The sequence below is a fragment of the Hyperoodon ampullatus genome, assembly GCF_949752795.1.
Source record: "Hyperoodon ampullatus genome assembly, chromosome: 13".
In the NCBI taxonomy this organism is placed as follows: domain Eukaryota; kingdom Metazoa; phylum Chordata; class Mammalia; order Artiodactyla; family Ziphiidae; genus Hyperoodon; species Hyperoodon ampullatus.
In genome coordinates, this window is record NC_136926.1 from 18287507 (window position 1) to 18312925 (window position 25419).

The 25419-nt window shown below is 42.2% G+C and overlaps 1 protein-coding gene across 2 annotated transcripts in view; it reads right to left on the reverse strand.

The window, feature by feature from the left end:
• The window catches only part of UBE3B (ubiquitin protein ligase E3B), a gene marked incomplete at its 5' end in the record, with an annotated part of 49995 nt that overhangs the window by 22626 nt on the left and 1950 nt on the right, over window positions 1-25419 (reverse strand). The window contains 10 exons of one of the 2 annotated variants that reach the window (XM_079716984.1): window positions 371-542; window positions 14204-14371; window positions 15512-15675; window positions 16121-16298; window positions 17300-17420; window positions 17719-17824; window positions 21174-21256; window positions 22140-22225; window positions 23473-23569; window positions 25028-25132. In XM_079716984.1, the coding sequence (XP_079573110.1) occupies window positions 371-542; window positions 14204-14371; window positions 15512-15675; window positions 16121-16298; window positions 17300-17420; window positions 17719-17824; window positions 21174-21256; window positions 22140-22225; window positions 23473-23569; window positions 25028-25132 (1280 nt within the window). Of the gene's footprint in view, window positions 1-370; window positions 608-14196; window positions 14372-15511; window positions 15676-16120; window positions 16299-17299; window positions 17421-17718; window positions 17825-21173; window positions 21257-22139; window positions 22226-23472; window positions 23570-25027; window positions 25133-25419 lie in introns of both variants that reach the window. The other variant, XM_079716983.1, reaches the window with a different exon arrangement.

Genomic DNA, 25419 nt, shown 5'->3' on the forward strand with positions numbered 1-25419 from the left:
AGCCCCTTCCCCTCTGGCCCAGGGTGTCTCAGTGAGTGGCTGAGCCAGGTTCTGCACACTGGCTCTGGAATTTTCCAATTAACTACCTAGCACAGTGAATAAATAGCCGAGGTGTGATTTGAACCCAGCTCTAGAAGACCCCAAAGACCACATCAAGTGGTAATGACCCAGCTCTCCTGAAAGGATGGGAACTAACAACTGCTGAATCCCTACTAAGTGCCACCCACTTTGTAAATGTCTTGTCTAATTCTTCTAATGACAGGTCCAAATGCTTGCAGTAATCACATTAACAATTGCTTCCTTGCTGACACTGTAATTTGGTCTCTCCACATTCTAGGAAAGGAATTCAGCCCCACAGCAGTCAACCTACGTGATGAGGTGCCGGGAACAGTCACAGAACAGCATCAGCATGGCCAAGAGCTGCTTAGACTCTTCAGTGTCATTGTTGAGGCATTCCAAGAAGAGCTTTAACCCTCCGTGGGGCCCCAGTTCACAGATAAACGCCCAAAGTTTGGGCAGCAGGTCATCAAGGTAAGTGAGACCTGGAAAAGGATAGAGAAACCCAAGCTTCAGGTGGGGCTCCACCTGGTCCCTTACGTTTCCTCTCCTTCAGGAAAACAAAACACTTAAACCTATTAGTGACCATTTAACGCAGTTGAGAGAAAGAAGGTGCAATTACGAAGAATAACATCACCATGAGAACAACAATGATAATAGCAGCTAATATTTAATGGGTGCTTACTATGTATCAGATACCATTCTAAATACTTTACAGGCACTATTTCCTTTTCACCTTGGAAAACCCGATGTTATCACCATTTTAAGGGAGGACACTGATGCTCAGAGAGGTTGAGTAACTGGCCCCAAATCACACAACCATTAAGTGTCAGAGCCAAGAACAGAACCCAGATCTGCTGACTCAGTGTTTACGTTTTAAATCAGGATCAGCAATTTTCTTCTGGAAAGGGCCAGACAGTCAGTATTTTTAGGTTTTCAGTCTGGACCAGTCTCTGTCACAACTACTCAATGTGCTACTATCACAGCATGAAAGCAGCCATAGACAATAGGTAAATAAATGGATGTGGCTGTGTTCCCAACAAAACTTTAATTACAAAAGCAAGTGGTGAGCTGAACTTGGCCCATGGGCCATAGTTTGCCAACCCCTGCTTTAAACTATCTTGCAGGCTTATCCACATTTAGCAAAGCTTTCCTCTCATCTACTGCTATTATTCTATCTCTGTTAAAAATGGGAAAGCAGCGAATGACAATATGAGATACTCTGAAGTGTCACACAAAAATTTGACCCTGGGAGAAGCAGAGGGCTTCTCGATGGCTAGGCCTCAGGCACACAAACTGCATCACTGTTATCTATGAAGGCTTTTAATATGGCTATTGACCTAGAAAGTGTGGCTCTAAAGTTCCACGTGTCACTGAATGTACAGTAAGATGTGTTCCTCAAATTATTCCTCAGAAAAGGAGGAGTCACCTTATATTTGAGTCCTTATAATGCTTCTCACTTTATAGAGCACTTTGAATGGCTTAATTTTGAACAAAGAACTGTTTGGGGAAGATATATTAGCCTGGGGGCAGACTCAATCAACGTTACTTATGGATGTTTAGAGGGTGAAGTGAAGGGATTGTAATGGAGGCAAAGAAATTTAACACCCATCTCATTATTATTCCTAAAGGTTTGACCTCACATTTTCAAGGGTAAGGGGATCTGGTTATAAAATGCAGAAACCTCACAATTTAAAAATAAGTTAAAAAAAAACAAAAACAAAATACAGGGTGACTGAGAGGACCTTCAAGATGGCGGAGGCGTAAGACTTGGAGATCACCTTCCTCCCCACAAATACATCAAAAATACATCTACATGTGGAACAACTCCTACAGAACACCTACTGAATGCTGGCAGAAGACCTCAGACTTCCCAAAAGGCAAGAAACTCCCCACATACGTGGCCATGTGGCTGACAGGGTCTTGGTGCTCTGGCCGGAGGTCAGGCCTGAGCCTCTGAGGTGGGAGAGCCAAGTTCAGGACATTGGACCACCAAAGACCTCTTGGCCCCATGTGATATCAATTGGTGACAGCTCTCCCAGAGAACTCCATCGCAATGGTAAGACCCAGCTCCACTCAATGGCCAGCAAGCTCCAGGGCTGGACACCCCATGCCAAACAACTAGCAAGACGGGAACACAACCCCACCCATTAGCAGAGAGGCTGCCTAAAATCATACTAAGTTCACAAACACCCCAAAACACACCACTGGACATGGTCCTGCCCACCAGAAAGACAAGATCCAGCCTCATCCACCAGAACACAGGCACCAGGCCCTTCTACCAGGAAGCCTACACAACCCACTGAACCAACCTCACCCACTGGGCGCAGACACCAAAAACAACGGGAACTACGAACTTGCAGCCTGTGAAACGGAGACTCCAAACACAGTAAGTTAAGCAAAATGAGAAGACAGAGAAATACACAGCAGATGAAGGAGCAAGGCAAAAACCCACCAGACCTAACAAATGAAGAGGAAATAGGCAGTCTACCTGAAACAGAATTCAGAGCAATGATGGTAAAGATATCCAAAATCTTGGAAATAGAATGGAGAAAATACAAGAAACATTTAACAAGGACCCAGAAGAACTAAAGAGCAAACAAACAATGATGGACAACACAATAAATGAAATTAAAAAGTCTCTAGAAGGAATCAATAGCAGAATAACTGAGGCAGAACAGATAAGTGACCTGGAAGATAAAATAGTGGAAATAACTACCACAGAGCAGAATAAAGAAAAAAGAATGAAAAGAATTGAGGACAGTCTCAGAGACCTCAGGGACAACATTAAATGCACCAACATTCGAATTATAGGGGTCCCAGAAGAAGAAGAGAAAAAGAAAGGGACTGAGAAAATATTTGAAGAGATGAGAGTTGAAAACTTCCCTAACATGGGAAAGGAAATAGCCACCCAAGTCCAAGAAGCACAGAGAGTCCCATACAGGATAAATCCAGGGAGAAACATGCCAAGACACTTATTAATCAAACAATCAAAAATTAAATACAAAGAAAAAATATTAAAAGCAGCAAGGGAAAAGCAACAAATAACATACAGGGGATTTCCATAAGGTTAACAGCTGATCTTTCAGCAGAAACACTGCAAGCCAGAAGGGAGTGGCAGGACATATTTAAAGGGATGAAAGGGAAAACCTACAGCCAAGATTACTCTACCCAGCAAGGATCTCATTCAGATTCGACAGAGAAATTAAAACCTTTACAGACAGGCAAAAGCTAAGAGAATTCAGCACCACCAAACCAGCTTTACAACAAATGCTAAAGGAACTTCTCTAAGTGGGAAACACAAGAGAAGAAAAGGATCTACAAAAACAAACCCAAAACAATTAAGAAATGGTCATAGGAACATACATATTGATAATTACCTTAAATGTGAATGGATTAAATGCTCCAACCAAAAGACACAGGCTTGCTGAATGGATACAAAAACAAGACCCATCTATATGTTGTCTACAAGAGACCCACTTCAGACCTAGGGACACATACAGACTGAAAGTGAGAGGATGGAAAAAGATATTCCATGCAAATGGAAATCAAAAGAAAGCTGGAGTAGCATTCTCATATCAGACAAAACAGACTTTACAAAAGACAAAGAAGGACACTACGTAATGATCAAGGGATCAATCCAAGAAGATATAACAATTGTAAATATTTACGTACCCAACATAGGAGCACCTCAATACATAAGACAAATGCTAACAGCCATAAAAGGGGAAACTGACAGTAACACAATAATAGTAGGGGACTTTAACACCCCACTTTCACCAATGGTCAGATCAACCAAAATGAAAATAAATAAGGAAACACAAGATTTAAATGATACATTAAACAAGATGGACTTAATTGATATTTATAGGACATTCCATCCAAAAAGAACAGAATACACTTTCTTCTCAAGTGCTCATGGAACATTCTCTGGGATAGATCGTATCTTGGGTCACAAATCAAGCCTTGGTAAATTTAAGAAAACTGAAATCATATCAAGTATCTTTTCCAACCACAACGCTATGAGACTAGATATCAATTACAGGAAAAAAACTGTAAAAAATACAAACACACAGAGGCTAAACAATATGCTACTATGTAACGAAGAGATCACTGAAGAAATAAAAAAGGAAATAAAAAAATACCAGAAACAAATGACAATGAAAACACGATGGCTCAAAACCTATGGGATGGAGCAAAAGCAGTTCTAAGAGGGAAGTTAATAGCAATACAATCCTACCTCAAGAAACAAGAAACATCTCAAATAAACAACCTAACCTTACACCTAAAGCAATAGAGAAAGAAGAACAAAACCCCCCCAAAGTTAGCACAAGGAAAGGAAATCATAAAGATCAGATCAGAAATAAGTGAAAAAGAAATGAAAGAAATGATAGCAAAGATCAATAAAACTAAAAGCTGGTTCTTTGAGAAGATAAACAAAATTGAATAACCATTAGCCAGACTCATCAAGAAAAAAAGGGAGAAGACTCAAATCAATAGAATTAGAAATGAAAAAGGAGAAGTAACAACTGACACTGCAGATATACAAAGGATCATGAGAGATTACTACAAGCAACTATATGCCCATAAAATGGACAACCTGGAAGAAATGGACAAATTCTTAGAAACGCACAACCTTCCGAGACTGAACCAGGAAGAAATAGAAAACATAAACAGACCAATCACAAGCACTAAAACTGAAACTGTGATTAAAAATATTCCAACAAGGGGCTTCCCTGGTGGCGCAGTGGTTGAGAGTCTGCCTGCCGATGCAGGGGACATGGGTTCGTGCCCTGGTCCGGGAAGATCCCACATGCTGTGGAGCAGCTGGGTCCGTGAGCCATGGCCACTGAGCCTGCGCGTCCGGAGCCTGTGCTCCGCAACGGGAGAGGCCATAACAGTGGGAGGCCCGCGTACCGCAAAAAAAAAAAAAAAAAAATTCCAACAAACAAAAGCCCAGGACCAGATGGATTCACAGGTGAATTCTAACAAATATTTAGAGAACAGCTAACACCTATCCTTCTCAAACTCTTCCAAAATATAGCAGAGGGAGGAACACTCCCAAACTCACTCTACGAGGCCACTATCACCCTGATACCAAAACCAGACAAAGAGGTCACAAAAAAAGAAAACTACAGGCCAATCACACTGATAAACAAAGATGCAAAAATCCTCAACAAAATACTAGCAAACAGAATCCAGCAGCACATTAAAAGGATCATACACCATGATCAAGTGGGGTTTATCCCAGGAATGCAAGGATTCTTCAGTATACTCAAATCAATCAATGTGATACACCATATTAACAAACTGAAGGATAAAAAAGATATGATCATCTAGGGCTTCCCTGGTGGCGCAGTAGTTGAGAGTCTGCCTGCCAATGCAGAGGACACGGGTTTGTGCCCCGGTCTGGGAAGATCCCACATGCCGTGGAACGGCTAGGCCCATGAGCCATGGCCGCTCAGCCTGTGCATCCGGAGCCTGTGCTCTGCAATGGGAGAGGCCACAACAGTGAGAGGCCTGCATACCGCAAAAAAAAAAAAAAAAAAAAGATATGATCATCTCAATAGATGCAGAAAAAGCTTTTGACAAAATTCAACACCTATTTATGATAATAACTCTCCAGAAAGTAGGCATAGAGGGAACTTACCTCAACATAATAAAGGCCAGATATGACAAACCCACAGCCAACACTGTCCTCAATGGTGAAAAACTGAAACCATTTCCACTAAGATCAGGAACAAGACAAGGTTGCCCACTCTTACCACTATTATTTAACATAGTTTTGGAAGTTTTAGCCACAGCAATCAGAGAAGAAAAAGAAATAAGAGGAATCCAAATCAGAAAAGAAGAAGTAAAACTGTCACTGTTTGCAGATGACATGATACTATACATAGAGAATCCTAAAGATGCTACCAGAAAACTATTAGAGCTAATCAATGAATTTGGTAAAGTAGCAGGATATAAAATTAATGCACAGAAATCTCTTGCATTCCTATACACTAATGATGAAAAATCTGAAAGAGAAATTAAGGAAACACTCCCATTTACCATTGCAACAAAAAGAATAAAATACCTAAGAATAAAACTACCCAAGGAGACAAAAGACCTGTATGCAGAAGACTATAAGACACTGATGAAAGAAATTAAAAATGATACAAACAGATGGAGAGATACGCCATGTTCCTGGATTGGAAGAATCAACGTTGTGAAATGACTATACTACCCAAAGCAATCTACAGATTCAATGCAATCCCTATCAAACTACCAATGGCATTTTTCACAGAACTAGAACAAAAATTTCACAATTTGTATGGAAACACAAATGACCCCGAATAGCCAAAGCAATCTTGGGAAAGAAAAACAGAGCTGGAGGAATCAGGCTCCCAGACTTCAGACTATACTACAAAGCTACAGTAATCAAGACAGTATGGTACTGGTACAAAAACAGAAATATATATCAATGGAACAGGATAGAAAGCCCAGAGATAAACCCACGCACCTATGGTCACCTTATCTGTGATAAAGGAGGCAAGAATGTACAATGGAGAAAAGACAGTCTCTTCAATAAGTGGTGCTGGGAAAACTGGACAGCTACATGTAAAAGAATGAAATTAGAACACTCCCTAACACCATGCACAAAAACAAACTCAAAGTGGATTAAAGACCTAAATGTAAGGCCAGACACTATAAAACTCTTAGAGGAAAACATAGGCAGAACACTCCATGACATAAATCACAGCAAGATCCTTTTTGACCCACCTCCCGAAGAAATGGAAATAAAAACAAAAATAAACAAATGGGACCTAATGAAACTTAAAAGCTTTTGAACATCAAAGGAAACCATAAACAAGACGAAAAAACCACCCTCAGAATGGTAGAAAATATTTGCAAATGAAGCAACTGACAAAGGATTAATCTCCAAAATATACAAGCAGCTCACACAGCTCAATATCAAAAAAACAAACAACCCAATCCAAAAATGGGCAGAAGACCTAAATAGACATTTTTCCAAAGAAGATATACAGATTGCCAACAAACACATGAAAGGATGCTTAACATCACTAATCATTAGAGACATGCAAATCAAAACTATAATGAGGTATCACCTCACACTGGTCAGAATGGCCAGCACCAAAAAATCTACAAACAGTAAATGTTGGAGAGGGCATGGAGAAAAGGCAACCCTCTTGCACTGTTGGTGGGAATATAAATTGATACACCCACTATGGAGAACAGTATGGAAATTCCTTAAAAAACTAAAAATAGGACTACCATATGACTCAGCAATCCCACTACTGGGCATATACCCTGAGAAAACCATAATTCAAAAGTGTCATGTACCACAACGTTCAGTGCAGCACTATTTACAATAGCCAGGACATGAAAGCAACCTAAATGTCAATTCTTCTTTATATATGTGGCACATATATACAATGCAATATTGCTCAGCCATAAAAAGAAATGAAATTGAGTTATTTGTAGTGAGGGGGATGGACCTAGAGTCTGTCATACAGAGTGAAGTAAGTCAGAAAGAGAAAAACAAATACCGTATGCTAACACATATATATGGAATCTAAAGAAAAAAAAATGGTTCTTAAGAACCCAGGGGCAGGACAGGAATAAAGATGCAGAAGTAGAGAATGGACCTGAGGACACGGGGAGGGGGAAGGGTAAGCTGAGACAAAGTGAGAGAGTGGCACTGACATATATACACTACCAGATGTAAAACAGATAGGTAGTGGGAGGCAGCTGCATAGCACAGGGAGATCAGCTCAGTGCTTTGTGACCACCTAGAGGGGTGGGATAGAGAGGGTGGGAGGGAGACGCAGGAGGGAGGGGATATGGGGATATATGTATACATATAGCTGATTCACTTTGTTATACAGCAGCAACTAACACAACGATGTAAAGCAATTATACACCAATAAAGATGTTTGAAAAAAAACAACAACAAGGTGACTAAATAGCCAATCGGTCAAGTAAGAAATCAAAAGAGAAATTAAAAAAATACCTTGAGACAAGTGAAAACGGAAATAAAACATTTCGATATTTATGGCATGCAGCAAAGTGCTTCTAAGAGGGAAGTTCATAGTGATTCATGCCTACCTCAAGAAACAACAAAAATCTCAAACAATCTAATTTTTTACCTTAAGGAACTAGAAAAAGAATAAATGAAGCCCAAAGTTAGTAGAAAGAAGTAAATAACAAAGATCAGAAGAGAAATAAATGAAATAGAGACTGAAAAGGCAACCAAAAAGATCAATGAAATTAAGAGCTGGTTCTTTGAAATAAAGTTGACAAATCTTTAGCTAGACTCACCAAAAAAAAAAAAAAAGAGGCTCAAATAAAATCAGAAATGAAAGAAGAGACAACTGATTGAAAAAATACAAAATATCCTAGGAGACTATTATGAACAATTATATGCCAACAAACTGGATAACCTAGAAGAAATGGATAAATTCCTAGAAACATACAATCTTCTAAGACTGAATCATGAAGAAACAAATTCTGAATAGACCTATTACTAGTAAGAAAACTGAATCAAAAACCTCTCAACAAATAGAAGTCCAGGACCAGATGACTTCAATGATAAATTCTACCAAACATTCAAAGAAGAATTAATACCCATCCTTCTCAAACTCTTCCAAAAAATTGAAGAGGAGGGAATGCCTCCAAACCCATTTTACAAAGCAAGAATTACCCTGATATCAAAACAAGACAGACACAACAAAAAAAGAAAATTACAGGCCCTGATGAACATAGATGCAAAAATCCTCAACAAAATATTAGCAAACCGAATTTGACAAGATATTAAAAAGATAATACACCATGATCAAATGGGATTTACTCCAGGGATGCAAGGATGGTTTAGTATCTGCAAATCCATCAATGGGATACATAATATTAACAAAATGAAAGATAAAAATCACACGATCATCTCACTATATGCAGAAAAAACATCTGACAAAATTCAACAGTCATTTATGATAAAAAACTCTCAACAAAGTGGGTACAGAGGGGATGTACTTCAACATAACAAAGGCCATATATGAAAAGCCCATAGCTAACATCATTGTGAAAAGCTGAAAGCTTTTCCTTTAAGGTCAGGAACAAAACAAGGAGGCCCACTCTCACCACTTTTATTCAACATGGTACTGGAGGTCCTAGCCAGAACTAGGCAAGAAAAAATAAGTAAATAAAAGGCAACTCAGTTGGAAAGGAAGAAGTAAGATTCACTATTTGAGATGACGTGATATTATATATAGAAAACCCTAAAGATTTCATAAAAAAAAATTGTTAAAATAAATTAACGCAGTAGAATTGCAGGATACAAAATCAATATACAAAAATCCGCTGCTATCAGAAATTAACTATCAGAAATAGAAATTACAAAAGTAATCCCATTTACAACTGCAACAAAAAGAATAAAATATCTAGAATAAATTTAACCAAGGAGTTCCGAAAGACCTGTACACTGAAAGCTATACGACACTGATAAGGGACTTCCCTGGTGGCGCAGTGGTTAAGAATCCGCCTGCCAACGTAGGGGACACGGGCTCGAGCCCTGCTCCAGGAAGATCCCACATGCTGCAGAGCAACTAAGCCCATGTGCCACAACTCCTGAGTCTGCACTCTAGGCCCCGCAAGTCCCAACTACTGAGCCCACGTGCCACAACTACTGAAGCCCGTGAGCCTAGAGAAGCCACCACAATGAGAAACCCATGCACCACAATAAAGAGTAGTCCCCACTTGCCTCAACTAGAGAAAGCCCGCGCACAGCAATGAAGACCCAATGCAATGAAAAATAAATAAATAAAAAATAAAATTAAATTTAAAAAAATTAAAGACACTGATAAAAGAAATCAAAGAAGAAACAAATAAATGGAAGATATTTCATGCTCATGGACTGGAAGAATTAATATTGTTAAAATGTCCATACTACTCAAAGCAATCTATAGATTCAATGCAATCCCTATCAAAATTCCAATGGCATTTTTCAGAGAAATAGAATCAGAATTTGTATGGAACCAAAAAAGACCCTGAATGCAAAGCAATCTGGAGACAGAAGAACAAAGCTGGAGGCATCATGCACCCTGATTTCAAACTATATTACAAAGAAACAGTAATCAAAACAGTATGGTATTGGCATAAAAACAGACACACAGATCAATGGAACAGAATAGAGAACCCAGAAATGAACCCACACATATATGGTCAATTAATTTACAACAAAGGAGGCAAGAATTTACAATGGGGAAAGAACAGTCTCTTCAATAAATGGTATTGGGAAAATGGGACAGCCACAGGCAAAAGAATAAAACTAGACTACTACCTTACACCATACATAAAAATAAACTCAAAATGGATTAAAGAATTGAATGTAAGATCTGAAACCATTAAACTCCTAAAAGAAATCACAGGCAGTAAGCGCTTTGACAAGGGTCTTAGAAATGATTTTTTTGGATCTGACTCCAAAAACAAAGTCAACAAAAATAAAAATAAGCAAGTGGGACTACAACAAACTAAAAAGCTTCTGCAGAGCAAAAGAAACCATCAACTAAATGAAAAGGTAACCTATGGAATGGAAGAAAATATTTGCAAATCATATACCTGATAAGGGGTTAATATCCAAAATATATAAAGAACTCATGCAACTCAACAAAAAAACAAGTAATCTGATTAAAAAATGGTCAGAGGATCTGAATACATTTTTCCAGAGAAGACATACAAATGACCAACAGGCACATGTAAAGGTGCTCAACATCACTAACCCTCTGGGAAATGCAAATCAAAACCACAATGATATCACCTCACACCTGTTAGAATGGCTATGACCAAAAAGACAAGAAATAACTAGTGTTGGTGAGGATGTGGAGAAAAGGGAACCCTTGTGCACTGTTGCTGGAAATGTAAACTGGTGCAGCCACTATGGAAAACAGTATGGAGATTCCTCAAACAAACTGAAAATAGAACTACCATATGATTCCACAATTGCATTTCTGGGTATTCATCTGAGGAAAACAGAAACACTAATTTGAAAAGATGTATGTACCCCCCTTGCTCACAGCAGCATTATTTACAATATCCAAGATAAAGGAAACAACCCAAATGTCCACCAATGGACAAATGGATAAAAAGATGTGGTGTGCATGTGTGCGCACACACACACACACACACACACACACACAGGAATACTATTCAGCCATAAAAGGGAATGGTATCTTGTCATTTGTGACAACATGGATGGACCTTTGAGGTCATTATACTAACTGAAATAAGTCAGAGAAAGACAAATACCATATAATCTCACTTATATGCAGAAACTAAAAAACAGAGAAAAAAACACTCAAGTTCATAGATACAGAGAACAGATTGGTGTACCTATGTTGCTGGGTCAGGGTGTTGGCGGTAGGGGAAAGGTAAAATGAGTGAAGGGGATCAAAGAGGACAAACTTCAAGTTATAAAATAGATAAATCAGGGGCTTCTCTGGTGGTGCAGTGGTTGAGTCTGCCTGCCGATGCAGGGGACACGGGTTCGTGCCCTGATCCGGGAAGATCCCACATGCCATGGAGCGGCTGGGCTCGTGAGCCATGGCCGCTGAGCCTGTGCGTCTGGAGCCTGTGCTCTGCAAGAGGAGAGGCCACAGCAGTGAGAGGCCCGTGTACCACAAAAAAAAAAAAAAAAAAAAGATAAATCATGGGGATGTAAAGTACAGCATGGTGACTATAGTTAATAATATACACTGCATTTCTGAAAGTTGCTAAGAGGGTAGATCTTAAAAGTCTTTAACACAAGAAAAAAAAGAAAAAAATTTAACAATGTGTGGTGATGGATGTTAACTAGGCTTACTGTGTTGATCATTTTGCAATGTGTACAAATATCAAATCATGTTGTACACCTGAAACTAAGATAATGTTACATGTCAACTATACCTCAATTTTAAAAAATGGAGTAAGAAGTTACAGTGCAGAGATCACAGGTATACTTCTACAGGACAAATATACTCATTTACAGCATGATATACCAATTCAACGAGGGCTGCATCCCGAGCAACTTAGATAGAAATGAAGATGCCATGCTCTGGTGAGCCGGGTCAGAGGAGCAGCACATGGCTCCAGGACCAACACATGTATGTGAGGAGCACGAACAAAGACATTTTCTAAATTGTGAGAGCAGAAAAAAAGCAGTATTTTTAAAACAAGTATGTTATTTTCTATAATCTAGTTTGTGTATAGTTTTGTGTATAGCCAAGCTAATAGAACGAATATTATACATATACTTTAGACTAGCTCATCTTCATTTTAAAAATCATGTATTTTTTTCCCTTTTTTTTTTTTGGCCACGCAGTGCAGCTTGTGGGATCATAGTTCCCCGACCAGGGATTGAACCCGGGCCCTGGCAATGAAAGAGCTGAGTCCTAACCACTGTACAGCCAGGGAATTCCCTAAAATCATATACTTTCAAATTGGCCAAAAAACTTCTTTTTCAATTCTCTCATTGGGACAATGGGGGATGCTTAATGTGGTTATCTTATAAAGGTGGACACAGGCTATAACCTCAAAATCATCTCACTCAGTATGCTTCCCAGACCCTCACACTGTGCTGGGGTGCCAGCTCATCTGGGCCCCTTCTCCTTCTGCACTCTCCTTAGGGAAATGGCCCTCAGGCCCAGGCCTTTCACCCCACCCTTTTGCTCAAGCCTCCACACAGTACACAGTATGCTGGCTTGGCATCTCTGCTGCAGGTCCAGCCGGTACCTTACACTCATCACAGCCAAACAGAACTCTCGATGGCCCACAATCCCCCCTCCACCTCCTGCCCCCCGCATCCAAGCTGGTCATCCCCTAGCTCAGCAAATGGCCCCACCATCCACACAGTTGCTTGGGCCAGAAATCTGGCAATATCTTTGAAACTTATAGTCCTCACTCCCCCAAATCCAATCTACCAGTAAGACCTGTAAACTCCACTCCTGGAGTGGATTGTAAATCCTCCTGCTTCCACCTCCATCAGCCCAGTGGTTCTCAACCAAGGATGATTTTGCACACCGCCCCATTCCAGGGGGCATTTGACAATGTTTGGAGACATGTACAGTTGTCAAAAGTGGGAGAGAGGTGCTACTGGAATTTATGGGTAGGGGTCAGGGGCTGCTAAACATCCTACAATGGATAGGATGCCCTCCACAACAAAGAATTATCTGGCCCCAAATGTCCACAGTGCTAAGGCTGAGAAACCCTGCCCTAGTCCAAGTCAACAATGTCTCTCATTATTTTCATTGTCACAGTGTCCTTCATTATATTAAATATACTTTCCTCTCACTTATCATTGGTCTCCTCACTACTACAGTGCAATCCTCTTGGGAACACAGACCTTGGCTATCTTATTCCCCTCGGCATCCTCAGTGCCTGGCACACACAGGTGCTCTATAAATATCCGAAGATGAGTAAGTAAGTGTGAAAGACAGAAGTAGCAGCACTTTGATTTAAAAAATGTAAAATGTAACAGAGAAGTTCTTAACCCTTTATGCAGTCAACAGCTTCAAGGCTTATAGACATTTTGTCCTCATAACACCCGTCATCCTAACAACTCCTGTGCTGCTCACAGCGGGGACTTTCTTCCTTGCTCAGCTAAAAAGGAAAATGTCAGGCATATCCATGCAATGAGATCTTATGCAGCCAATAAAAATGAGGTTTTCAAAGAATTCTGACATGATAAAATGCTTATAATGTGATTAATGGAAAGGGAAAAATAAAACTATGTATTTCAATCTAAATATATATTTATGTAACAGACTCAGGATCAGGTGGTTATCTATGGACTGTAGGATTAAGAGTGGTTTAAGTTTTATTTTTTCTGCTTCCTTGTCTTTTCTAGTTTTCTATTCATAAAAAAAATTAACTTTTAAAAAAGCAAGTTGCACTTCATAATGAAAATAAAGCCAGGTCACAGGAACAAACTAGAAGTGCTAGGACTGCAATGACCTTAAGCTATTTAACTGAAGAGAATCAAGTTCTAAGAATAGCTCAAAAATACCCTTCTTCAGAATCTATTTTCTGAGTCAAGGAAGCCAGGAGAGAATCAACTTCTAAGAAAACTTGTCTGGCAAATGTGAGAGATGGCAGAGACTGCCTCAGGACTCCAGACCTGTGAGTATCTGCAGCCGGATCTGGGTGAGAGTCGTCAGCGAGGTCTGGTAGAGGACGCAGATGTTGCAAACCTTCTGTACCTCCGCAGAATCAACACGTTTACCCCCAACAGGCCTGAGAATATTCCGAACTGACGCCGACTTCTGAAATGCACGCTTCAGGAGAGCTGGCGTGGAGAGGAGGAGGAACGTGTGAGCAGAAGTTCAGCCATCTGCCAAACTCCACCCCATAAAGGGAAGAGCACTTCAGTAAAGCTCCTAATTTCCAGCCAGAGCCAGACAGTGAGGCTGCAGCTTTGATTCAAATCATCTCTTTTGGATAAATCAGAAAAGCAGTAACAAAAGGTTTTCAGACAAAACACAACGACCTCTTTAGAACAACACAAGATCTGTCAGAACAAGCCAAACATATTTGATTCTTACCGTGGATTCTTTTACTGTAACCACTTAACTTCAGAACCCACAAAGGTGAAACTTCCAAGGACTGAATTATGGGAAGAGGGGCAAAGGTGGGGGGCCTGGCTAATTCCCAATGTTCTGTGCTTTCAGAGGGAAGTAGGAGCATCAACCTCAAGTACTCATCAGTTTGGGGTTGTACTCTCGTTTTACACCTTCGCATCTATATCCTGCTGAAGTTACAGTGAGCCCATGCTCACTGACAGCTACAAGATGGAGCTTTGTGACACACTGGGTGGCAGAAGAAAAACCACACCGAACCTGGCAATCTGTCATAGGCAAGTAACTCCACTGAATTATGTGTTAACAGCATTGCCTTACTTTTATCAGAGTGCGCAATAAGAAACCTTTCCAAGGAACCCATTTGTGACCCTGCAACGGGGATGCCGCTGAGGTGGTAGCCTGGTCAGTGACCACTACCACCTGTATAAGGAGCTCCACAGGGGAGATTTATTTTATGATTAGGAACTCAGAAAAGCTCTACTTTCCCTAAGAAATAGATCTTCCTCCTTCTTCCTACTAATGAGAAGTAATAAAGGGTCCACAAATCCCTTTTCATTTTTGGCCACTGGAAATTCAGAGCCAAATGGAAGTTCAGAGATAAACACAGCAGCCCTCATGGATCATCTGCGGATGTTCTCTACACACAACCTTGATTTTGTTCACATAGTTATATTTCCCTAGTCCTTGTTTACTATCCCTAAGGACTTCCAGTCACTGTTTTGCTAAACGTGAACTTGATTTAAGCTGTCTCAAAATCTTCAGGGGAGAAGTCAGAGGTCACATGACAGAGGGGAGCAGGTACACAGGGCCAGTCAGGCGCTGCACTTCGGGGAAGGAGAGCCACTCACTCTTCACGGGAAGCACATTCTGTGGGGACGCTGGTGGCGCGTGGACCGGCTCCTGGTTCTCCAGCAGCTTCTTGCTCAGGATGTCACTGAAGAAGATCCGGATCAGAGGCACCCCCCACAGGAACTGCAGCTGTCTGGTGACCAAGGGCATGGACTCGTTAAGGCTAGGAGAGAGCAGGAGAGCGGGCACGTCAGTTCCACCCGCTGGATGGCCACACGGAAGGGTGGCTGGGGACCGCCACTCAGCATGGCAAGTAAGATGCTAAAAGAGAAGTGGGATCCACAAATTGCCGCTGAGGCCTGGATGCAGAAGGCATCAACCTCTTTCTTGGCTCTCTCGCTCCACACAGACTTCCTGTGCTGCCAGCAGCACTGTTGCTCCCCCCAGGCCCCACGTGTCACAGTCACTTCCCAGACACCCTCTATCTGTTCTTCATCCTAATTCCATCCTGTTTACCATCAGTCGACAAAAGCTTCCTGATGCCTACTGCGTTGTCCTCTTCATAGCTGGCTTGCAGGCCTGGCCCACAAATCTCGATGAAAAGGGGGAAGTGGTGGAAGAGAGGCAGGCAGAGACAAGGAAGACAGTGATCTGCCTCCAGGACTCACCCATAGTCCACGGATTGGGAGAACCAGCCAAGGACAGGGTGCCAGTGGGTCAGGTTGGATTTCTTCTGGGACACGTACTTCTGACAGTAGCAGAGCATCTGGGTGAGCAAACTCACAAACCCATCTGTCTCCTCCTCTAACACCCTGGGGCTGAGGGAGCCCAAGTGCAGGAGGTTGCCTATGAAGAGAGAAGGCTGAATGCGGTAGGCCCGGACAGACACGCTTCCTCACCTCCCAGCCCTGCTCTCTGCCTGGGGCTCATGCGTCCATGTCTACGTGCAGGAAGAAATTCCACGCAGAGAGGAACCCATCAGTGCTGGGGCTGCAGTGCTGTGCAGGGCTTAGAAACAGGCAGACCTGGCCTCAAATCCTGGTTCTGCCAGAGGTGAGCTAGGTGATCCTCAACCTACTTCTTGAGTCTGTTTGCTCATCGGTAAGACTGGAGTGATGATCCCCACTCTTGATGTGAGGACTATGTGAAGTAACGTGTAAAATGTCAGGTACACAGATTTTTAAGTTAGTATAACATTTTCTCACATCAAGATTCTAAAACCAAGGGTCAACACAAGAAATGACCTCCTGAAGAATAGCTGAAAAGTCCTGGAAAATTAGTTATTCAGTGTTCACTGAATTTATTTAACGTTTTCTGTGAGGACTCTTACCATCAACTCCCTTAAAATGTAGCCCCAAGAACCTTTTTCTATGTAAAATAAATTTCCTCTCATTAGGCAACGAGACCTGTGTACCTCTGCTGTTTCAGATGCTTCTCTATCCCCAAACCCTTTCCTCATCTAAATGAAAACACTGTAAAATAGACATTGTAGACCCTACTCTGATCTAAGCCCCAGCCAACTGTGCTCTCTTCTCTCTTGAGATGAGAGTTATCCAGGTAACTCAACACGTTTTCATTTTTCCCTTGGCTGCCAGGAAGCTAAGGGCTGAAATTTAACATTCATTTACAGTCACTCAGCTAGTTTGCCAGGCTGATGTATTTTTCCATGTGATTTTCAGTTTCATGTGTCTACTTAAACTTTTTTTTACCTCATCACCTGTCTTTTATTGTAAGCACTTCCAACTTTTACTAAAAACAGCTTGTGGCCTCCAGAATGGTGGAAAGCAAAACACCTGGGCTTTTCCCAATGCCCAGAACACAATAAAATTCCAGCCATAGATACTTACCCATGAGACAAAGTGTATGGCATCCTTCTAAACTTTCACATACATCACGGCATCGATCTTCGTCTCTTAAAAACGTGATGAATTTACGGAGCATGTCATGAGATTCTAAAATAGTGAGGCGCTGCAAACAATCGTAGACTGTTAAAGCGGAAGCTGATAAAAGGAGCTTCCCACCAGAGTGTGAACTCTATCCCTGCAGATCACCCCCTAGCTGCCAAACATGTTATCCATCACCAAGAAGAAAATGAACAAAGATGAGACCCCTTTTCTCTGGGCTTCTAACACAAGTGTGTCTACGGTAGCTACTGATTTAGGAGAACCATCAGGAAACGAGGTAGAAATTAACAGAGAAAACATTTTACTTTCTATTTTAAGGACAAAGGCAAAGATGGAATTGGGGGAATTCAGAGCCCACTCACCTCGGGGGTCACTGTGCTGAGATGTGTCATGAGAGCGGGCACGGACACAATGTGGATGAGGAACGGCCGGATCAGATTGTCTGAAAATTGTGCAGCAATCACAGGGCTAGAACAGACATATCACCTTACTCAGACACGTTTAATGTGAACCTGGAACAAAAGAACAACCCTACCAACACCCCCAAATCCCTTGGAATTATGCTTCACAGGACTTCTAGGAAGACTGAAGGCTGAAAATGGGCCCATTCACTGGGGGAAGTTTGAATAAGTGGTACTTTAGTCTATGACGCAGCTATGAAAAATCAATTTACTGAAGTTTTACTGACATGAGAGAATCCTCATGCTATAATCAACTTAAAAAAAAAAGCAGAATGAGAAACTATATACATGGGAGAGGAGGATGGGGATAGTGACTGGAAAGGAGGAAAAGAGGGGCTTCTGGGGTGCTGCTACTGTTGTTCTATTTCACAGGTGGGGTGGGGCTTACATGGGTATGTTTACAGGGTGATAAGTCACCAATAACTCATACTTCAATTAAGCAATTTATTCTGAATATATATCCAGATAATAAGTGGAACAAGGTGAGTTTGGGAAGGTTCCCATGGGCCATTAATTTAAGAAATATATATTGATCTTAGAATATAAAAATGTGTTGAATATATGAAGCAAGTATAAAGAGTAAGGAATAAAAAGTGTGGGCTCTGGAGTCAGATGGCCCAGGTTTTTAATTCCAGGCCCTGCCCCTCCCGGCTGTGTGACCAAGGGCAAGAGACCTAACCTCTCTGGGCCTTAGCTGCCTCATTTATAAAAGGGAGATAAGAGAATGTGGTGAGGAGTCAGTTAATGTGTGTAGAGGTCTTAAAACAACGTGCAGCCCATGAATGTTAGCTATTTGTATTATAGGACTTGGTGATCACATCTAAACATATCAGTTATGACTTCACAGACTTTTAGTAGTAGTATCTACATATTGTATGACAAAACCACTGAATATCTTGTTTTACAAGGTCCTGGTCCTGTTCAATTACTTACAAATATTCAGAGGAGGAAAAAAAGTGCACTGTGCAAAGAAAAAGGCTTCAGAACAGCCCGGCCTTAACAAGTGAGTCAATGGATTCTGACATATGGAAAGAAAAAACTTAAAATCATGGACGCTATTATATTCTCAAAGGAGAAGAAACGTGGTGGAATGACTAGATGACCCTCTTGGTGGATCACAGTGTGAACTGCAGCCACGGTGGGACAGGGGAAGGATGCTGGGACGGAAAGATGACTTGTGTTCTTGGGAGATGGAAGACAGGGGAGCTAGAGGATGCTGCTGCGCTTCTGGGCTCAGGCGCCTGTGTGTCAATCCTCTGCTGTCTCTGACAGAGGAGAGGGTGGGTGATGCTGCTGGAATGAGCTGCTCAGGTGACTCAGGAGAGGGAGCTGCAGTAAACCTGATCTAGGAAAACATGTGTTACGACACATTAAATACGTCTCCATGTAACTCCTCTCAAAGTATGTAACGAACATATGACTGTTACCTAGATAATCTGTTCTACTTCTTTAATCATAGCATAACTGGTTGGATTCTGTTCCTGTTATGAAGGTCTAGCCTCTAGAGGTGTGCTGTCCAATGCAGTAGCCACTGGCCACATGTCAGGGGCTACTGAGCACATAAAATGTGGCTAGGCCAAATTCCTATGTTTTAAGTGTAAAATATCCACCACTTTTTGAGGACTCAGCACGGGAAGAAAAATTAATAAATTATCTAATTTTAATTAAAATAAATAATTTAAAAGTATTGATTCCATGCAAAAATGATAAATTTGGATACAGCAGTTTATATAAAATATATCGTTAAACTCAATTTCCCCTTTCTTTTGACTTATTTAATGTGGTTCTCATCATATTTCTATTGGACGGTGTAGACCAGCCTTGTCCAATAGAACTTTTGGTGATGATGAAAATGTTTCACATTTGTGCTGTCAATATGGTTTTCAACTAGTCACGTGGCCCCTGAGCACTTGAAATATGGCTAATGAAACCAAGGAACTGAATTCTTAATTTTATTTAATTTTAATAAATTTCCATTTAAACAGCCCCACGTGGCTAATGGTTAGTAGAAAACAATCTAGATCAGGTCGGCAAACTGTGGCCCACAGGTCAAAAACTGCCCACTGCCTGTTTCTGTAAATAAAGTTTTATTGGAACACACAGCCGTTCTCATTTGTGTACGTACTGTCTATGGCTGCTTGGCGGCTATAGTGGCACAGTAGTTGTGACAAAAGCTGTGTAGCCCACAGAACCGAAAATATTTACTAGCTGGCCTTTTGCAGAAAAAGTTTGCCAACCTATAATCTAGACCATCATTTTTCAAATTGGTGTTCCATGGAAAATGATTCCACAGGATAGTAACAGACATGTTCCATCATCTAAAACTTGGGCGAGAGTACTCCATGTTCAGATATGTTTGGGTCAAATCAGGTTAAACAAGCCCAAAGAGTTTGCTACCACAGGATCTGTTAGAGCTTTCAGCAGGAAGGTGCCCGGTGAATTACCAGGAAAGGGCAGACAGGCAGCTTTACCAAGCTGGTTTGACCACAACACTCCTTCTTTCCCAAGTTATTATTACCTTGGGGATTAAGATGATCTCAGATTACCAAGCGATCTTATTAACAACTCCCCAGGTTACTGCTCCTTTCAACAGTTTAAGTATGTTCTGGACCCACTAACAAGCACAGCTCTTTACACTTGGCAGTTCTCAGACTTGCTGGTATGATTTCTATCAGGAAATATTTAGCTTCTTATGTACTTTACATCTCCAAACTGACTAAGTGAAGATAAATATCATATCCTCTCTGGTCCTCCGAACTCCAGTGTCTTTTTTTTTTTGCGGCATGCAGGCCACTCACCACTGTGGCCTCTCCTGTTGCGGAGCACAGGCTCCGGACGCACAGGCTCAGCGGCCATGGCTCACGGGCCCAGCCGCTCCGCGGCATGAGGGATCCCCCCGGACCGGGGCACGAACCTGCGTCCCCTGCATCGGCAGGCAGGCTCTCAACCACTGCGCTACCAGGGAAGCCCCCGAACTCTAGTGTCTTAAACCCGTGTTCGCAACACTATTCCTTGAATCCTTTCACCCTGCCCTTTGCTGGGCCTCTTTCAGCTCTTAGGTTTCCTTTATCAATTAAAAGCTCAAAAGGAAAAATGGTCATATCTTGGGCCCTGGCAGAATAAAAGCAATTCATTTTGAACAGCTTCCCTCAAATAATGATGCAAAAACATTCAAGGGTACAGCCGGAAGATTAAGAACAGGGCAGTCACAGATGTGTCATTTTCAAGAACAACGCTTCCTGTAAATTCTAACAAAGTGGGCAAGCCCGTAACTAATACCAGTAACAAGAGAAGAAAAGCAGGAGGAGTGGGCCTTCAGAAGCATGCCGGCTCCTCGGGTGCAGTTTCTTACTCACCGCATTGCTAGGGAAAAGGCTGCTGTTAAAGTGCCTTTGGACAGACAAGGCCGGGGTCTCGCCAGGCCACGGGTTAACAATACCTGCAAAGAACATTGTAATTGGTCAGGGGGTGACACCAACTTTATACTCATGTGCACGTAAAAAATGCACAGTAAGTGCTTCAGATAAAAAACTGTATTGGAATGTTTCTAAAAAAATGAAAGAAAAGCAATGGGTATGTATGGAGATTCACTGTACCACTCTCTCTCTCTCTACTTTAAATATTACACTTGAGTTTTAAAAAATAATAGTTAAAAAAATTAGCAGCCGATTAAAAGAACAACAGATTTAAAATCTCAATTATTTTAGAAGCAATTCAGAATTATGGAATCAAGTAGACGCTTCCACTGAGATGAACTGTTGAGAATCCACCTTTGGTTGCCACAGCACCTCGCAGGGTTGTCGTGAGGAGAAACTGAAACCCAACCAGGAGCCCATCTCGGTGCCAGGCAGGAGGACAGCCTAGATCAATGTCACTTCTCAAACTCAAGAATTCCAAAGTGTCAATACTTTTCAACAGTGATTAGTTACATCTCTGACAATTCCCTGGATGTACAAACTGGCAAGATAACATGCAGTGTGGACGGAAGGCTGTTTGAGGACACAGAGCTGGAAAGATGATTCCAGACACCAACCAAGAAGGAACCTGAGGGAATACATCCTGAGGCCTCCTTCCTGAGTTTAAGTCTCAAATGACTGGATTATCCTCATAGTCAAAAATGTAGCACAGTGAAGGGGTCCCAGTCACTGTCCTCCCTTCACACAAATCGAGAGGGTCTCAAAGCCGGGATTGGGGAGGGAGGAGAGGGCGCTTCCTGCAGAAAGCGCTTCTGTGAGGATGGCAGCAGATATGCCGAAACCAGAGGTAAAAACCCAAGTTCAGGTATGGAGAGTGAGTCCCATATTAGGGATGGGGTCACAGACCTGCAGCACAGAATAAAATCCATGCTGGTTGAGATGGCCCATTATATTTGCACAAATGTGGTTCATGGCTGGTCGAAGACTCTCACCTAAACGAAGAAAAAAGTCTGAGAAAAAAAACCTCTGGCCATAATGTGAACTGTTTACATGCCCCAGGCCCCAGGCCGTAAGGAAACGAGAGCTCCTCTGGCTTGCCTTCCTGCTCCCCTTGGGTCTGGCACCAGAGGACAGGGACACGCCACATCTCCAGAATTCTCTCTCCTGCAAGGCCCAGTGGAAGTGTAACCTCTTAGGTGACGGGACCTATGGTTTCCCAGAAGTATCATCCCCGGCCTCCAAGCTCCTGCAGCACATTTTCTACTTCCCTCCAAGGGCCTGGCACTTTCTACCCCCGGTGGCTACCTCCTCTCCCCACTGGGATACAAGCCCCCTGGCAGGGCCCAGAATGCACCGAGTTTTAAATCCCCCCTGGAGTCCAGGATCATGACTTAAATGAACCCTCCTTCCTGGCCTGGAGCCTTGGCACACAGTTTCCTCTGCTTCAGAGTCCTGCCCCACATCTGTGCACTGCAAACTCCACCTCCCCCTGCAGCTCTCAGCTCAGATGTCACTGCTTCGGGAAAGGCCGAGCCCCACACAAGGCAAGGCCTACCTCCCCACTGCACTCTCGTTTCTCCTGGGCTCTTCCTTCCAAGCGCCCCTTGTCACACTGTTGTCATGACCTACATACCCATGTATACTACTCAGATATTCATATATATATGACCTCTCTTTAGTGTCTGTCTCCTCCCCACCCTGCCAGACTCAGGTGCTGGGAGGAAGGGCGGGCACACAGAGTTCAGCACCTCAAGCCCCTGGAGGGCAGTGACCTCTCCCCGATCTCCAGTGCCTGCAGAGTGTCTGGCACACAGCAGGCTACTGGGTGAATGGATAAATAAAGTGAACGTATGAAACATGTAAGGCCGAGTTCAGTGTTCAAGGAAGAAGGCAGCTTTACATGCAATTTTATGGGCAAAACAGAATTATTTGCTGCCGAATATTCTCCAAATGAAATGATGAGGCTTAAGGGAATATTATCAGTCTGAAGGCTGAGGTGCTGTGGGAGTTGTAACAAATGAGCTCAGAGGGATTGTGCCTTCAAATGTAAATTCCAAGAAGGGAGAGAGTTGAGCACACGATACTGAACTTATCCTAGATACCACAGTGCAACGTCTCCATGTGTGTGGTTCTAGGGCCTTCCCTGAGGCTTGTGGCGGCAAAAATACTTCTTGAAAAGGTCCCCGAACTCTCCATGGAAACGCTACTTAGGAAAGATTTTGAAGCAAGTCCCACAGACCTTTTCCCCGGAGAATTTTCCATGTTGAAGTGTCTGTAAAGGTGACAAGCATCGTGAGGTACAGTGTGATGAGTTTGGAGTCTTGTAAAATTTCAGGCTAAAAACAATAAAGAGAGTAAGATTAAGACACACGCCCTCCAGTCCAAGACAGTAGAGCAACCGTTTTACAACTTTTCTGAATGCAAACAAGTCAGGATTCTAAGTCTTTATTCTTTTTCTCTTGAGAAATGACCACTATAAGAGTTAAACAACAGGGATTTCAGCACACTAGTGCTTGACCATAGAACTGAAATACTCCTGGGAATGGAGAATTGAGAATTCTTAGAAAACAAGATGACCAGGGCTGGCCTGCTGCATGTATGCATTTAGTATTTAACATATGTATGCATGTACACTGGAGCAACAGAGTATAAATGCAATTGAACATAACAAGGACTCTGGGCTCAGACTTTTGGCTTTACCACTTACTAGCTGTGTGATCTTGGGCAAGTTTCTTAACCTCTCTGTACTTCAGCTTCCTCCTCTGTTGACTAGGGACAGTAACACTGCTTCCTTCATTCAGTTGTTGTGAGAAATAAATGGATTAATGAACATAAAGCACTAAGAACAGTGCCTCGCACACAGAGAACACTATGTATTGATACTATTGGCTATTACTATAATGATGACTATAATTCATGCTTGATGCTGGGTCAAGGCCAAGAGAGCCATTCACAAGTGCCTTGAGAGAGATGTCTGGGAATGGATCACTGGGTGCTCTGGGGACATCTGCTCCATTGCTCAGTTACTACCAGAGTCCTTGCCAAGCCTCTGCTCCTGAAACTTCCCCCTCCCTACGTGCAAAGTGGAAATGGCTGCTGTTTGTGCACACTCACACCCCTGCCCACCTTCCCATAACACAAGGGTGGGCACTGGACCAGGCAGGGCTGGTGGCAGTACCCCACCCATCTTGCCACTGTGACCAGTTCAGGGTTGAGACCAGGATCCCACTGGACCTTTATGAGTCCTCTCAGGTTTCTGAATCAATGGGGGAAGCCTCCCTTTTGTCTTTGGTCAAGACAGAGTCAGGATGTGAGGCTAGAACTGCCAGCTGCCATGATTACAGTGGGAGAGGACAAGGTGATTACAAAAGGGAGCACACATGAAAGAAGGAAAGAGAGGGAAAATCCAGAAGCTCCCTGGCTCTAGTATGTATTACCAGCTGCACTCGTGTTGGGTTTCTGCACTGTAACGAGGGGCCTGACTAGTATAATAATGCCAGCTACAAAGTATCCACTATATCAAAAGCACTGAAAGGAAGACAAGATTCCCTGGCATCAAGACTGTGGTAAGTGCAGGTCAATGTTCAAAATACCCTGCATGAAAGAAGCCCTCAAGTTGATAACACCATCTAACTCACTCTCTCTGGGAACAGGGGCTCCAGTAATTCTTTACTAGACTCCAACTGATATATCACAAAGGTATAACCTATGAGGGAACCACGAGGACTCTGAAAATACATTCTACAGGCCTCAAGTGGGAGGGATAGATTTACAGTCTTGTTTTTATTTTTTACCTTGAGCTGCTCAAGAAACTCGCAGCAATACCACATAATGTCTTTGATCTGTTTAATCCATAGGAGGGTGAGATCCTTGGAAAGAGCCAGGGACACGTACCATACCTACAAACAGGAAAAAGAGAAATGTAATGGGCAGTTACAGGGATCAAATGACACACATTCCAGCTACTGGAATGGGACCAATTATCTAGATCCAGAGCCAGATAAGGCAGGGGGATGAACATAAAAATAAGCAGCACGGAGGACTTATTTTGACACTAAACCCAAAGGTAAAAATAGCCTGGTAAGCGGATTTACCATCCTGAGTATGAGGCAAGAACAGAACACGGCTTCTTGGATAATGCAAAGACTACGGAATTCACCTGTACTTTGTTAATGTTTTCCATCCA